This window comes from Mirounga angustirostris, unplaced genomic scaffold (genome assembly GCF_029215605.1).
Source record: "Mirounga angustirostris isolate CCGP_5_RB_7025 unplaced genomic scaffold, mMirAng1.0.hap1 SCAF_3, whole genome shotgun sequence".
NCBI lineage: Eukaryota > Metazoa > Chordata > Mammalia > Carnivora > Phocidae > Mirounga > Mirounga angustirostris.
Window position 1 is genome coordinate 126,107,821 of NW_026991711.1, and position 17,453 is coordinate 126,125,273.

Here is a 17,453-nt window from a genome sequence, read left to right on the forward strand (position 1 = left end):
TGCAGTGCATATGCTGCCTTCCTTTTGCATGTAAAACTTCATGTTTTGTTCCAAGTAGCCTGAGAAAAATAGATGCATTTATGAAGCATTTCCCCTGTGTGCTGGAACACGCATGCTCTCATCCACACGAACAGGGCACCTTTAGCTCCCAAGGAGAAAGCTGTCTTAAGAGCCTTTTTCGCTTCATCTTTCTTCTCCATCTCCGAGACCGTTCTCTGGAATCCAGCACAAACTTCATTATTATTAGGCTTCATCCTCGTGACCTCCGTAGGCCTTGAAGCAAAGACAACCACACTCAAATCTAGTCTTTGCCTGCTGTTTAGAAGTATACTGCCTAGGTTAAAAAAAAAAAAAAAAAAAAAGTGCCTTCTAAAAGCTAAAAAAAAAGCCATTTTTTGAACAGACTTTAACATTTTCTTACATGAAAATGTGCTTAATCCAAAAATATTTTTGTGTTTACAATTTCTGGACTTTTGTTAAAATGCCCTAACTATTCAAGAAAAGTATCTTTGATTCAAAAGGAAGTCAGAGCTATAGTCACGGGTGGTTTACAGAACATATGCTGGTAGTCTTTCCTTCATTTCAATATCTTGCCATGATTGGTTGTTGAGAGCTACAAATAAGGAAGTCTTCAATTTAGGGGATTTCTCAGTGGAAGTTCCCAGAGCAACACAAGGGAGAGCTCAGGTCAGTTTGGGCAGCATTGCTAGAGCCTGCAGATAAAAGCTTCCAGACTCTGTAACTGACCACGTCTTTCAAGAGCACTAGTCTGTGGAGGAAGACTGATAACCCGGAGAAGAGGTAACCAAAATTTTAGTTGTTTCCTACCAATTCTCAACCTAGCAAGGTAGCCTGCATGTCATAGACTGAAATGTTGCAGATTTGTTCTACTCTTGCTTCTGTAAAGTGAGTAATTTATGACATGATTCGATAATGTCTCTGTATTCATTGTCATAATTGGACACTTGGCCCTTAAAAGATGGGGTCCCTAACCAAGACTCAAGATAATTTTTAAATACTGTGATCTTTTTACACTCTTCTCAACTTTTAAGATCAAATTTTTTTTTTTTAAAGATTTTATTTATTTGACAGAGAGAGACACAGCGAGAGAGGGAACACAAGCAGGGGGAGTGGGAGAGGGAGAAGCAGGCTTCCCGCTGAGCAGGGAGCCCGATGAGGGGCTCGATCCCAGGACCCTGGGATCATGACCTGAGCCGAAGGCAGATGCTTAACGACTGAGCCACCCAGGCGCCCCTTAAGATCAAATTTGAAATGGTTTTTTTAAGTTTATATCTGTAATATATAAGCCTTCTCCAACGAGTGGTTTTTATAACATAATGTAAGACTTAAAAGATATGTGTTTGGCATAATTAAGTTGTATATAGCTTACTAGGTTGAACGTAAACTAATACTGTATATATTTGTACTTTGGGGGGACTAAATTTTTAAAAAATCAATTCTGGCCTGATCCAGGGTGTCCATTCAAAAATTAACTCAAGGTTAGTATTTTTTCATCTCCTAAGAAACACACATAAATGAATATTTTTTTACAGCAAAGTATTAACCTTACAGACAACATTGCATTTCCTATCTTAGAACATTTAAACTTTCACCATGGTAGTAATCCAGTCTTATTGGTATCAACTGGTCTTTATTTTCACAATCAAAAATGAATATTAAAGATTATGTAGTATTTTCTTAAGAATAATCCTAAGAAAAGTTGATAATTTGGAAAGATTAAACAGTGAAAATCATTATCAACACCAATAGCTGCCGTTTATTGAATGTGTGCTGGAGAAAAAAAGTCACAGGATCTTCCAGTTAATAAGTGGCAGAGCAGAGCTCAAACCTGAATTCATACTGCTTCTTTTTCTTATGACTCTCTGTTACCCATTGCTCTGCCCTCTTACAATATTGAAATCATATTTTGAGATGTCTTTTCCAAAGTGCAGAGTGATGGGGGGGCAGGGAGGAAGATGACTTGGCCAAAGTCACAGATCAGCCAAGTCACTCGTAGAAGCTTAGAAGTCATTTCAAGGTCTCCCTTCTGCTCACTCTCCCACCCCATTCCCCTCATTCCTTCCAGGATGCACTTCTACCCATGCACAGGTGTACATATTAGTCTACTTCCATGCAGCGGGGGACATGGTGCTGTATACTACGTCCAACCTGACTGAGGTTCCTGCAAGCAGCTAGTTAGGGCCCCAAAGCAACATCCAGTTACTTCTCTTAAACATTTGTGACAATGAAAGAGATGGCCACTGGAAAATTTAAAATCAGTTTGTTAAATTCTGCCCAAAAAGTCCTAGTTGGAATTTCATGGAACTTACACATTAATTATGATCATCCTTACAGTAAGAGAACCTTCCTGTCTGCACATATTTTTTTCTCGCCATGTATTAAGGCCTCGGAAAACACCACAGATTCTTCATTTATTATAAAATGTATTTTATTTAATGTATTTTATTTATGTATTTATTATAAAATGTATTCCAATATATTTTATCTTCTTTGTGTATAGGGTTGGGGATGCTGTTTGGATAAGGATGTTCTTTCCACTGTATTTTCTAACTAATTACTGCTAGCATTTAGAAAAGTTCTTGATTTCATATTTTTATCTTTTATCCAGCTATTATATTGATCCTCTATTTGTTCCAAATTGCTTTAGGTAATTCACATGGGATGCCTAGTTAAGAAAAATATAATTTTTTCTCCTCTTTTTTTTTCTTCTCACCAAAACTTCTAGAACAGTGTTTAATAACAGAGGAGATAGCAGCTAACCTTGTCTTGTTCTGATCTCAGTGGGAATTTCCCTAGTGGTTAACATTAAGAATGATGATGGCTGTTGGTTTGAGATAAATACGTTTATCATAAAAACCAAATAACTACCAAATCTACTTCTCACTCTATTTTACGAAAGGTATATCAAGACTTCATGTTAACCTATATTCAATGTCTTTTTGGTATTATTAGAGATAACTGTAAGGTTTTTCTACTTTAAGGGAGGTAATGCTCTGCTGTTACACAATGCAGTAACTGCCTTATTTAAAAATTCTATGTTATCAAAAATCATGCCTCCATACTAAAGGTAGGTTTATAATTATAAAGTATATTTAGGTATTGCTCTAGTTAAAATAATAAATTAGTTGACCAAAATGAACCAAACCAAACCTACAGATTTCCTCATTCTCTCTTTAATCCACATGCATAGATGCCTCTTCTCTATTATTTTGGCTTCACAATTCAGTTCACAACTCAAATTAACAGAAAAGAATGAAAACAATGTGGCATAGCCAAGGAACCCTATCCAGGCAGAGCAACCAGATACTCAAACAAAGCAGCTGTTCCTACGCTTTGTGCAAAAAAGCTTTCTCCCAATGATGACTGTGTTAGTTGCAAGCCACAACTGTGTTATAACCAACAGCGATATGCAAAATGTGTGTCCAGATTAATTAATCTTACACCAATTTATGTTAAGAAAACATATGCTAAAAGAAATCTGTAATTTGTTGGGAACTTTTGCTTTCATTTTCACAAGTGAAATTAATTTGTATTAATTAATTTATTAATTAAACCAAAGTTTTCCATGTTCTAAAAAAGTTTAACAAGAGTTATCTGCTCCTTGAAAAGTTTAAAGAGCAAATCTTCACACTGTTTGTCCTTGGCACCCACTTTTGGAAGTAATTCTTTAAAAGCTTTCCAATATTTTCTACTGTTATTGATCTAGCTGGGTTGAATGTTATTTTTTCCACACAGTTTAGATGGTTTATAAATGATCCTTTTCATCACATTTTTCAAAGGTATTAGCATACACAGCATTCTCTTGTATTTTTGCATCATCTCCATAACTATGTAGGTAATCTTTTTCACTACTACTTTTGTTCATTAATGTTTTCTCTCTTCTTTTTTTTCCTGATTGGACATGTCAAAGAATTTATCTCTTGGATTTAACATTTTATGATTCGCTCTTTTTTAAGATAGTTTTTGCTTTTATCTCTATCAGTATTTTCTCTTTTTTGAGATTTATTTATTTATTTAAGGGGGAGGGGCAGAGGGAGAGGGAGAGCGAGATTCTCAAGCAGACTCCCCATTGAGCAGGGAGCCTGATGTGGGGCTTGATCTCTGGACCCTGAGATCAGGACCTGAGCCAAAATTAAGAGTTGGAAGCTGAACCAACTGAGCCACCCAGGCGCCCCATCTTTATTAGTATTTTCTTAATGTCTCTTATTAGACTACAGTATTTTACTTTTTCTTTTTTCAATTCTTGAGTTAAATGCTTATTTCATTTATTTTTATTCTTTCCTGTTTTTTAATGAAAGTATTAAGGCTAAGAATTTCCTGAGCACCATTTTAACTACATCTTACAACTTTTTATAGGTTACTTTCACATCATCATTATTTTATGGTTTTAATTGTAGTTTTATTTCCTCTTTGATCCAAGAGTTATCTAGAACAAGCAAGTTTTTTTCAGTTAATAGCCTTTGTTTACAACAGTTTTAGATTTAGAGAAAAACTGAGCAAACACAACAGAGTTTCCATATTACCACCCTGCCTCACCTCATCACATAATTTCCCTTATTTCTAATATCTTACGTTAGAATGGTACGTGTGTTACAATTAAGGAACCAGTATTGACACGCTTTTATTAACTCAGGCATAGTTTATTCAAATTTTCTTATTTCTTTCCCTTTTTAAAAAATTGAGGTAAAATTCATGTAACATAAAATTGAACATGATAAAATGAACAATTCAGTAGCATTTATTGTATTCACAGTGTCGTGCAACCACCGCCTCTATCCAGTGTCAAAACACTTTTATCACCCCAAAAAGAAACCCCGGGCCCATTAAGCAGGTGCTCTACCTTCCTTGCTCCCCTCAACCCCCGGCAACCGCCAATCTGTCCTTTGTCTTTATGGGTGTACCTGTTCTGGCTATTTCATATAAGTTAAATCATATAATACGTGACTTTTTCTGACTGGCTTCTTTTACTTAACATAATGTTTTCAAGATTCATCCACGTTGTAGGATATATCCATACTTTATTCCTTTTATGGCCAAGCAATATTCTATTGTATGTATATACCACAATTTGTTTATCCATTCATCTATTGTTGAGTAGAATAGTTGGGCTGTTTTCACTTTATGAAACTATTGTAAATAGTTTTGCTATGACCATGTATTTATATGTATTTGTTTGAATACCTGTTTTCAATTCGTCTTGGGAATATACCAAGCGGTGGAATAGTGGGTCATATGGTAATTCTGTTTGACTTTTTAAGGAAGAACCAAATAGTTTTCCAAAGTTGTCAAACCATTTTACATGCCCACCAGAAATGTATGAGAGCTCTGATTTCTCCACATTCTTGCCAACTCTTGTTATTTTCCATTATTGTTGTTATTATTATTATTGCTATCTTAGTGTATGTGAAGTGGTACCTCATTGTGGTTTTGATTTACATTTCCCTAATGACTAATGATGTTGAGCATCTTTTCATGTGCTTGCTGGTTATGTGTATAGTCTCCTTGGAGAACTGTCTGTAAGTCCTTTAGCCATTTTTAAATTGAGTTGTTTGTCATTTTGCTGTTGAGCTTTAAGAGTTCCTTATATATTCTGTATTCTTAGAGTCTTATCAAATATATGATTTGCAAATATTCTCTCCCGTTCTGTAAATTGTCTTTTGATCATGTCTTTGATAATATCTTTCAATGCCCATTTTTTGTTAATTTTTATGAAGTCAAATTTATTTTTTATTTTCTTGTTGATGATTTTGGTATCATATCTAAGAATCTATTGCCAACTTTAAGGTCATAATGATTTACCTGTATGTTTTGATCTAAAAGTTTCATAGTTTTAGCTGTTACATTTAGATCCATTTTGAGTTAATTTTTATATATAGTGTGAGAAAAAGGGTCCACCTCCTTCTTTTGATTATGGCTGTGAGTTGTCCTAACATCATTTGTTAAAGAGACTATTCTTTCTTCATTGAATAGTCTTGGTGCCCATGTCAAATATCAATTCACTCAATACATATCGGTTTATTCTTCACTCTTAATTATAGTCCATTAATCATATGACTATCCATATGCTAATACCACACTGTTTTAGTTACTGGAGCTTTATAGTAAGTTGTTAAATTGGAAAGTATGAGTCCTCCAATTTTATTTTTATTTTTCAGTATTCTCTTGGCTACTCAGGGCCCCTTGCAATTCCATCTGAATTTAAGAATCAACTTTTACATTTCTGACAAAAAAAAAAAAGGCCATTGGAATTTTGACATAGATTACATTAAATCTGTAGATCACTTTGAGAAGCATTGTCATCTTAACAATATTAGTTCTTTTAATCCAAGAACACAGAATGTCTTTCCATTTATTTAGATATTTCTTCATTCTTCATTCGTCTACATGTTTTGTAGTTTTCAATGTACAAGTGTTTTACCTCTTTGGTCATATTTATTCCTAGATATCTTATTTGGGGGATGCTACTATAAATGGAATTATTTTCTTAATTTCTTTTTTGGATTTTTCATTAATGATGTATAGAAACACAACTGATTTTTGAGCATTGCTCTTGTGTCTTGCAATTTTGCTAAACTCATTTATTAGCTCTACTAGCTTTCTTGTAGATTCTTTGGGATTTTCTACATATAAGATAATGTCATATGCAAATAGAAATATTTTTACTCCTGGTATGCCTGACTGGCTCAGTTGGTAGAGCATGCAACTTGGGGTTGTGAGTTTGGGACCCATGTTGGGTGTAGAGATTACTTAAAAATAAAATCTTAAAAAAAAATAAAAGAAATATTTTTTCTTTTTTCTTTTTCTTTTTTTTTAAGACTTATTTATTTATTTATTTGAGAGAGAGTGAGCACAGGGGAAAGAGGCAGAGGGAGAGGGAGAGAGAATTCAAGCAGACTCTGCACTGAGTGTGGAGCCCCACACAGGGTTTGATCTCATGACCCCGAGATCACGACCTGAACTGAAACCAGGAGTCCGATGCTCCATCAACTGCGCCACTCATGCCCCTTTATTTTTACTTCTCTCTAATTTATATGCCTTTTATTTCTTTTGCTTGTTTAATCACTCTGGCTAAAACTTTCAGGACAATGTTGCATAGCAGTGATGAAAGGATGCATCCTTGTCTGTTCCTGTACTTAGGGGGAAATGTTTCAGTCTTTCACTATTGAGTTAGTTGTTAGCTGGAGGTTTTTCATAAGTACTCTTTTTCATGTTGAGGAAGTTCCCTTCTATTCCAGGTTTCTAAGTCTTTTTTTTTTTTTTTTTAATCATGAAAGGGTGTTGGATTTTGTGAAATGCCTTTTTTGCATCAATGGAGATCATCATGTGGGGTGTTTTTTCTTTATTCCATAATGTGGTGTATTACACTGAATAATTTTTTTTTCTTTAACCACCCTTGCAGTCCAGGGATAAATCACACTTTGTCATGATGCATAATCTATTTAATATGCTGTTCGATTCTGTTTGTTAGCATTTTGTGGAATTTTAAATCTTTATTCATAAAGAATATTGGGGGGGGTTTGGTTTTTTTTTTTAAGATTTATTTATTTATTTATTTATTTATTTATTTATTTATTTGACAGAGAGGGAGAGCACAAGCACAAGCAGGGGGAGCGACAGGCAGAGGGAGAGGGAGAAGCAGGCTCACCGAGCAGGGAGCCCGATGCAGGGCTCGATCCCAGGACCCTGGGACCATGACCTGAGCCAAAGGCAGATACTTAATGACTGAGCCACCCAGGTGCCCCAGAATATTGGTTTTTAATTTTCTTTTTCTCTGGTGTTTTTGTCTGGCTTTGATATCATGGTAATGCTGGCTTCATAAAATGAGTTAGGAACTATTCCCTCCACCTCTATTTTTTTTGAGTTTGAGGAGAGTTGGTGCTAATTCTTTTTTAAGTGTCTGATAGAATTCTCCAGTGAAACCATCTGGTTCTGGACTTTTCTTTGTTGGGAGGTTTCTGATTACTGATTCAATCCCTTTATTTGTTATAGGTCTGTTCAGATTTTCTGTTTCTTCTGTTTGAGTTTTCATTGTGTGTTGCTAGGAATTTCTACATCTCAACTACATTATCTTATTTGTTGGCCTATAATTCATAGTAGTCTCTTAGAATCCATGTTATTTCTATTTGGTTGGTGGCAATGTCCCCACTTTCATTTCTGGTTTTAGTTATTTATTATTCTCTTCCTTTTTTTCTTATAAGTATAGAAAAATTTTGTCAATTTTGTAGATCTTCTCAAAGAGCCAACTTAGACTTCATTGATTCTATTGCTTTTTTTTTTTTTTTCTATTTCATTTATCTCTGCTCTAATCTTTATTATTTCCTTCCTTCTGCTAGCTTTGGGTTTAGCTTGGTCTCCTTTTTCTAGTTCCTTGAAGTGTAAAGTTAGGTTATTGATTTCAGAGCTTTCTTCTTTTCTAATGTAGATGTTAACTACTATTAATTTCTCTCTGAGCACTGTTTTCACTCATCCTGTAAGGCTTGGTATGGTACAATTTTGTTTTCATTAATCTCTAAGTAAATCTAATTTCCCTTGTGATTTCCTCTTTTGATCACTAGTTTAAAAATATGTTGCTTAATTTGCACATATTTGAATTTTCCAGTTTTCCTTCTGTTATTACTGTCTAGCTTCATTCATTTTGGTTGGAAAAGACACTTTGTATGACTTCATTCTTTTTAAATATATTGGGACTTTTTTGTGGCCTACCATTTGTTTATCTTGGAGAAGGTTCCATATCTACTTGAGAAGAAAGTGTATTCTGTTGTTGGGTGGAATGGTCTATATATGCCTGTTAGGTCTAGTTGATTTACACTATTATTCAAGTCCTCTCTCTTTCTTGATCTTCTATTTTTCTACCCATTATTAAAAGTGGTGTAGTAAATTCTCCAACTGTTATTGTAGTACTGTCTATTTCTCCCTTCAATTCTATCAATATTTGCTTCATATATTTAGGGGATCTATTGTTTGATGTGTAAATGTGTATAATTGCTGTATCTTTTTGATTAGTGACCCTTTTCAATATATAATATCCTTCTTTGTCCCTTGTAACAGTTTTTGACTTGAAAGGTATTTTGTGTTAATATAACTACCCCATGTTTCTTTTGATTACTGTCTGCATGGAAAATCTTTTTTCCATCATTTTAGTTTCAACTTAGTTGTGTCTTTGGATCTAACGTAAGTCTCTTGTAGTAAGCACATAGTTTGATCATGTTATATTAACCATTCTGCTAAATTTTGCCTTTTGATTAGTGAGGTTAATTCATTTATATTTAAAAAAATTACTAACAAGGAAGGACTTACATCTGCCATTTTGCTATTTGATTTCTGTATGCTTTATACCATTTTTCTGTTCCTCACTTCTCACATTAGTGCCTTCTTCTGTGTTTAATTGATCCTTTGCTTTGTACCATTTTATTCCCTTCTCATTTTATTTTATATATATATATATATTTTTTTTTTAGATATTGTTTTAGTGCTTACTGTGGTGATTACAATTAGCAATTTAAATTTATAACTATCCAATTTGAATGAATACCAACTTAGCTTCAATAATATGCAAAAATTTTATTCCTATACAGCTTAGTTCCTATAAACCAAAAATATAATTATGCTTGCTTTCATGTTCATCAATGTAATTGTCTTTGCCAAATTTTTTTCTTTGTAATCCTTTCAATTATTGTCTAGTAGACTTTTATCTAAGCCTAAAGGACTCCCTTTATCATTTCTCATCAGGTAAATAAGTCTACTAACACTGAACTTCCTCAGGTTTTGATTATCTCAGAGCATCTTAATTTTTCCTTCATTTTTGAAGAATAATTTTGCCAGATAGAGAATTCTTGGTTGACATCTATTTTTTTTAGCACTTTAAATATGTCATCCCACTGCCTCCTAGACTCAATGATTTCAAAGTGAAATTGGCTGTTAATCTCACTGAGGATCCCTTGTACATAATGAGTCACCTTGCTCTTACTACTTTCAAGATTCTTTCATCTGTGGCTCTCAACAGTTTGATTATAATGTGCTTTGGTATAGATCTCTTTGAGTTTATCTTACTGGAGTTCATTGAGTATAACATTTGGAATTTGACAAGAGAGAAAATGAGGAGAACCATTAGGAGGCTAGTATGGTACATAAGAATTGATGGTGGCTTGAACAAGGGGTGGCAATAGGGACAGAGAATGGTAATGAAGACAACGTGTAACAATGAGGACAGAAAGTATATGCATGCAAGAAATGTTGCAGAGGAGTACTCATGTGAGTTACCTTATTGAGTGACAGATTAAATGTCAGGAAGTAAGAGTTTTATATTTTTGTTATATGGGGCAATGTTTTCTTTTCTTTCTTCCTCTATTAATGTGAAAATAAACATACAATTTTGAATTCTACTTGTAGTTACTTACCTTCACATTAAAAAAAAAGCCACCCTAAAATAATATGTCTAATTATCATAGTTAGAATGACATCGTATCTATCATTTCCTTATTTTTACAAGTAGAAGATAAGAAAAATAGTAAATTAGAACTTTTCACTTTTACCACCTCTCTTCCACCCACTTGAGTTTTTGTTGCTATAAACAGGAATTTTAGAATACATTATTATTAAATTATTTATTTATACGTGTACCTTATATCTTCAAAATTACTTTTAATAGCCTTATTATATTTGCTACAAATTTTCACTTAATCTAATAGTTATTTCCAATATTTACAAATATTTCTTTTATCTCAGAATTTTAACTTTCCTTTTTAAAAAAAATTGATTCCCTTCTTCAACTATTTCAGGAAATGAGTGGTATAGTTCTGAAACTTCAGGTATCAAAGAATATCTTTGTTTTCATTTTCTATGTGAATGATAACTTGGGTGGTTATAGACTTTGTAAGTTAAAACTCTCCCATGCATCTGTAGATGTTATTCTAATCAGCTTCTGAAGTTTAATGTTGAAGATAGTCTATTTTTCTTTCTTTGCAAGTAATTAATTCTTTTCTTCCTGTATTCTTATTGAATTCTTACCATATTTTAGATTTAGGAAAACTTCCCTTACCCTCTCAAGCCTGGACTCCAGTGTGTTTTCAAAGTACCCTATACTGACCACTATTGTAATATTATAATACCACATTGTGCAGCAACAGTCTGCTTCTCCTATGTATGTTACCCACAACAGACACTAAGTTCTTTTAAAGTAGGACTGTGTCTTGGTCATCTTTGCATCCCTAACTTTTAGCACATAGCAAGCACTCACAAAATATTTGCTGAATAAATAAATAAATTGATAAATCATTTCATATCAAAATTTTTATCAGGATATGTCAAAGTGTTTGGTCTCTTTTCACTAATATGTTTCAAAACTTATGCAGTCCTTTCCACCTCCAATTGCTTTGGATATATCTTCTGATATATCTTTGGTTGCTATTTCTGTTCTATTTACTCTGATCTCTTCTTCAGGAAAAAGTTAGAGCAGTTTCTTTCCACTATCCATTTCATGGTTTTCATCTATTTGTCCTTTCGATTGACATTTGAGAGAGTTTTTCAGGCTTTTACTCTAATCACTGATTTAATATTCTGCAGTATTAGATTCCATCCTTGATTATGTTCAAATCATATTTTAATTTTGCCATTGCATGCTTTATGTCCTTACAGCCTTAACTTATCCAACTTTATTTTTATTTCTCCCTGCCTCTTAACTAGGTCCTTCCTTTTCTTAGTCTAATATCTTGTCTAATATGACATCTCTTTTTTCACAGAAAATGCAAAGCAGATTTTTCCCATCTACTTACACGTCTGGTAAACCATTTTCCAAAGTTTCATTGTCTCTGCATTTTGAGAACTCTGTTTTCTTCCTTTATGCAGTATAATCTTTTCAAAGGGATGCTTTGTCTTGTATTTTCTCATTCCAATCATTCTGTAGCCCTTACTAACCAGATGTATGGATTTTCCTTGGTTCTTCTCATTATCTGCCTGATTTCTATTAGTTCCTCAGCACAGATATGGAGCTGAGAGACAAGTAGACATGCACAGATCACAGGGACATTTTTGTCCTGAAGCTGACATTTATTAATTTTGTCACTATAGGTATTGACCTGAGGTGAGACCTTACCCTTATTGCCTAGTTATTTTAGGATGAAGAGGAGAATTCCTGGTTAATCAGAAACAATCATTGGTCTTTTCCTTGATAGGAACCATATATGAAAAATCAAAGTCTGAGAAATAGTCAAACCCACAGCTCTGTCTGCTCATCCCCTTTCATTATTGACTTCACATATCCTTAAGTATGGAGCATCACATTTATCCACTTCCATTGGGATCATGTTGGTATGATCCAAACCACAGCTCCAAAAATGATAATAGAGAGAAGTACTAATGGGGGACATTGGGGCAAGGAGGTGTCAAATACTATGTACAGGTCACACATAGTAGTGGGGTTACTGCCCAATTCACTAGCAGGTGCCATGAGGCAGATCATTTTATTACTGTTCTTCAGGCCAGCAGATTTCCTCATTCTCAGGCAACAAAGGTTATGTCCATTTCAGCCCCACAGTTCTTGGAAATGATTGGAAATCCTGTCAAATTTTGTCACTAGGATGCTTGTTGGCAGGGTTACAGCTACTCTTTTGATGCTTTTTTTCTGACTTAGAAAAAGGCATTCCTTTGGGGAAGACTCAAGCCCAAGAGGGCAAAGCTTGGCAAGTGACCACCCCTGTCAGCTGGGTGCTCTGTATAGGGCAGAGCCTGCTCAGCCATACATGCTGGATCTGGTCATCAATTCTTCCTTTCAGTGCTATTATGAGTTCTCATATTTTTCTGATTTTTTATTACGCATTTAATTTAGAGTCTGAAACGCAAACAGCTAGTCCAGATGTCATCCTAAATCGGAAGTCAACCAGATTCTATTAATAGTGATACTTCACATCAAAGATTTGATGGAGATCATTGATGCATACCTGACATTCCAAGTTGTAGTAAGTGTTTATGCTGGCAGCATTCCTTGTCCCTAGATTTATATTCAGAACGCTCAATAAAATATTAAGCACTTTTGAAAATAGAACCCAAAATATTTTTAATGAGCCTGCAGTTCTCATTTTCATCCCATTCTACCCCATAGTACTGCTTGTTAACCTAATGTATATTAATATATTATGAGTAAAGGAAAATTGAAGTGAAATTATGTCTTCTTTTAAAGGACTAATCCTCAAATAAATGTCTCAACTCAATTCCTAACCTTAATAAAATATACTGTATGTCAGTTCTAAAAAATTCATCATCATTATAGAAAAAGGAAAATGTTTGACATTATCTTAGCCTAAAATTCATCTACTTACCCCAGCATTCATGCATGTTTCACACACTGGAGAAATATGCAGCCATTTCTCTTTATGGTTACAACATCATGGGATTGAAACAAGAGAAAAATATATATTTAAGTAATGTGTATGTTTAATTTTTTTATACCTTATTCAAAGCTCTTAAAACCTCCACATTCAAAATGCTTATGCATTTAGTTTTAGATTCTGGGTATATTATTAAACTCCACTGTTTCAATTAGAAATCACCAAAGCAGCTCTTTCAATTTGCTCAAAAGTTGGGTGAGTTAGACTTCATTAAAATAAAAAAATTTCTGCTCTGCAAAAGACCCTGTCAAGAGAATGAAAAGACCAGCCACATACTGGGAGAAAGTATTTACAAAAGATACATCTGATAAAGGACTGTTGGCCAAAATACACAAAGAACTCTTAAAGTTCAACAAGAAGAAATCAAAGAACACAAATTTAAATGGGCCAAAGATCTTAACAGATATCTCACCAGAGAAGATATACAGATAGATGGCAAATAACCATATGAGAAGATGCTCCACATCATACGTCATCAGAAAAGTGAAAATTAAAACAATGAGATATACTACATGCCTATTAGAATGGCCAAGATCTAGAACACTGACAACACCAAATGCTGGCAGGGATGTGGAGCAACAGGAACTCTCATTCATTGCTAGTGGGCATACAAAATGGTCCAGTCACTTTGGAAGACAGTTTGACAGCTTCTTTCCAAGCTAAACATACTAAATATACATATGATCCAACAATCCTACTCCTTGGTATTTACCCAAAGGAGTTGAAAACTTATGTCCACACAAAAACCTGCACACAAATGTTATAGGAGCTCAATTTATAATCGCCAAAAATTGGAAGCAACCGAGATGTCCCTTAGTAGGTTAATGGATAAATAAACTGTGGTACACCCAGACAATGGAATATTATTCAGTGCTAAAAAAGAAACAAGCTACCAAGTCATGAAAAGACCCGGAGGAAACTGAAATGTACATTACTAAGTGAAAGAAGTCAATCTGAAAAGGCTACATACTTTTTGATACCAACCATAGGACTTTCTGGAAAAGGCAAAACTATGGAGACAGTAAAAAGATGAGTGGGAGGGATGAATAAGTGGAGTCCAGAGGATTTTTGTGGCAGTGAAACTACTCTAGTATAGTATGATACTACAATGATGGATACATGTTATTATATATCTGTCCAGGATGAACCCTAAAGGAAACTATGGACTTTGGAAGACAATGTTATGTTGATGTAGATTCATCAGTTGTGACAAATATACCACTCTGGTGGGAGATGTTAATAATGGAAGAGATTTGGGGTGTCTGGGTGGCTCAGTCGTTAAGCGTCTGCCTTCTGCTCAGGTCATTATCCCAGGGTCCTGGGATCGAGCCCCGCATCGGGCTCCCTGCTCAGCGGAGAGCCTGCTTCTCCCTCTCCCACTCCCCCTGCTTGTGTTCCCTCTCTCGCTGTGTCTCTCTCTGTCAAATAAATAAATAAAAAATCTTTAAAAAAAAAATAATGGAAGAGATTTCTGCATAAGTTGGGATAGCGAGTATATGGGAAATCTCTGTACCTCCCACTCAATTTTGCTATAAACCTAAAACTGCTATAAAAAAATTCTTTAAAAAAACAGTGCTTTAGGGCGCCTGGGTGGCTCAGTTGGTTAAGCGACTGCCTTCGGCTCAGGTCATGATCCTGGAATCCCTGAATCGAGTCCCGCATCGGGCTCCCTGCTCGGCGGTGAGTCTGCTTCTCCCTCTGACCCTCCCCCCTCTCATGTGCTTGCTCTCTCTCATTCTCTCAAATAAATAAATAAAATCTTTAAAAAAAAACAAAAAACCAGTGCTTTACTGTCATATTTAACTCAATTACTTGTTATAAGAATGTGTTCAACTGATCACAGTGATATACGAGAAGTTTCTGTTTGTTTAAACATTTTTTTGCAATATGTTTTGGCTTTGACTTTTAAAAGTAAACCGAATATTAAAAAGTGCACCGTAACTTGGTAGGTTTTTAAATCTTGGATTTACAGGCCTAAGTAAAGAAGTACAAACATCCATAGCTCAGAAGTGTAAGGAGGAAGTGTGGCAACCAGAACCTGAGCCTCCTGCTCTAACAGAGAAAAAATACAATCCCAGGAAGAGCAAGATGCTGGGCTCCCCTGAAAAGATAGCAGCTTCTGAGTTATATGGGACTATATGACCAGAAAAAATGGAGCTCAAGAATTCCAGACCTAGGCTTGAATCTTTCAGGATGAATAAAAAATCATTGGCTGAAGACTTAATCAGGCATGGATTGGCCAAGATCACCAGGACAAGAAAGTTCTCAAGTTCAGAAATTTTGTCAAGTCTATGGATATAAACTATGTTCTAGAGCAGGCTATGCCTGATAACAACATATAGTATTCATGGTCATTTTAATCCAGGCTCTCAAACTATTACTTCGATGTCCTTAGTATGCTTGTGCTTGGTGAGGAGGTCTTTTTCAAACATTATCAACCCATGTCAGATATGTGCAAAAGTGGTGAGATTTTTAAAAATATTCTTAAGTTAAATAAATAAAATAGGAAGCTTCCTATTACTATGGACGCTTCTGAGAGCGCTATATGCATTCAGCCAGATGCAGTCATGCTCCAATCAATGTGGATAAGTCCTACACTTCAGTCCTCTCAGGAAGCTTCCACCTGTGCCATGAATTTGACTGCTATTTTTGTGCGAGGAATCTGACGGAAAACCTTCGTGGTGGCAAGGAGCCAGCCTGATACGAGTGACTCTGGACAGTATCTTTCGTTTGAAGAGCATTCTAAAATTTACCAGGTGCTTTTGCTTACATTATTGGATTGATCCTCACAGCCATCCATCCAGTGAAGTAGGTTATCACTGTCTCCATTTGTCAGATAAAAAGTAGGGTTTGTTAGGTTAAGCAACTTGCCTGAGCCAGGAGGTACAAGAGCTAAAACTGAGAGTTCAAACACTTCTAGAGGTATCTGTCTAAACTTTCTGTCTTAGAGAATATTCAAGCATGGCTAGGAAATGGAATAATTGAGAAATCTTAATGCATGAGAATTTTCTCTTTAGGTCTACTTGTGTCTAGCAACCATTCAACTTTAGCAAGTACATTTAGGGAAAGGTTATTACAACTGGGGAAAAACCAAATGGGTGTGCTTGTGTGTGAGTGTGAGAGAGAGAGTGTGGGTGTGTGTGTAGTGTTTTTGTTTCTGTGTGGACTTTAATCACCTTAATCACATTCACAGGATGAGACAAAAATGCAGGTTCCAGGCTTCACCCCAATTGCTCTGAACTCTAAGATATCTAGGGGTGAACTGGTAAATCTACATCTTTAACAAGCATCTACGATGATTCTTGTGTACGCTAACTCACATACAGGGTGACGTTAGACCTGGCTAGTTTCTGTTCAGTAAAAATCTCTCCAAGGCCCTCAGGTGACCTTTAACCTGGACATTGTTGACTTTAGGCGCCGGTACTTTTCCCTTTGGGGCGCGGCGGGGTGGGGCTTAGATGGGCGGGCCTTGGATAGGCGGGGCGAGGGTGGGTGGGACCGTTGGGGTCCGGCCTGGCCTGGCCGGCTGGAGGGTGAAGGGTTAAAAGCTCCATGCGCAGGCGCTGCCCTCTGAACTGGAACGTAAAGCAACTTCCGGTCGACTCCCTCGGCCCGGCGCCGCCGATCCGGGTCGTGAGAGACAGGCGCGGAATCCCTGAACTGTGAGTAAGAAACTTCGCGAACGAGTTGGTCTGTCGGAACCCGTCGAGCACAACGGCGGGGAACTTGTGTGTGAGCGAAGGCGGTGCGCTGGCAGTACGGGTGCCGCAGGGAAAGAAGCCGAGGAGCTGCGGAGACGACCAGTTCTCAGAGTGGAGAGGGACGTAGTGCGAGAAAAACCACCCGGGTGTGCGTCCCCAGGCGGACCCGGGAGGGGCTTTCCGAGCCCGCGACGTCAGCGCAGCAACGCTCTCCCCGCCGCGACGCTCTGGGGAGGGATCCAGCCAAACTGCGCGTCCACCGCTCGCGGTGACTTGACTTCGCGGGGAAAGAGGGGAGGCAGGGCTTGCGATGTCAGGGTGAGCCGTGGGCCCCGTCCCCAGAGTCCCA

At 36.2% G+C, this 17,453-nt stretch overlaps 1 protein-coding gene across 6 annotated transcripts in view; it reads left to right on the plus strand.

Moving 5' to 3' along the window:
* Positions 1–657: 657 nt before the first annotated feature.
* TANK (TRAF family member associated NFKB activator) overlaps positions 658–17,453 on the plus strand; it is a 95,400-nt gene continuing 78,604 nt past the window's right edge. For 4 of the 6 annotated variants that reach the window (XR_006789613.3, XM_045868755.3, XM_045868756.3 and 1 more), the window contains exon 1: positions 16,906–17,065. Coding sequence is in view for 4 of the 6 variants with exons in the window: in XM_045868755.3 (XP_045724711.1) it covers positions 16,956–17,065 (110 nt within the window). In the remaining 2 variants the exon portion in view is untranslated. Of the gene's footprint in view, positions 802–16,905; positions 17,066–17,283; positions 17,423–17,453 lie in introns of those variants that run through there. The other 2 variants (XM_045868758.3, XM_045868757.3) reach the window with 2 other exon arrangements.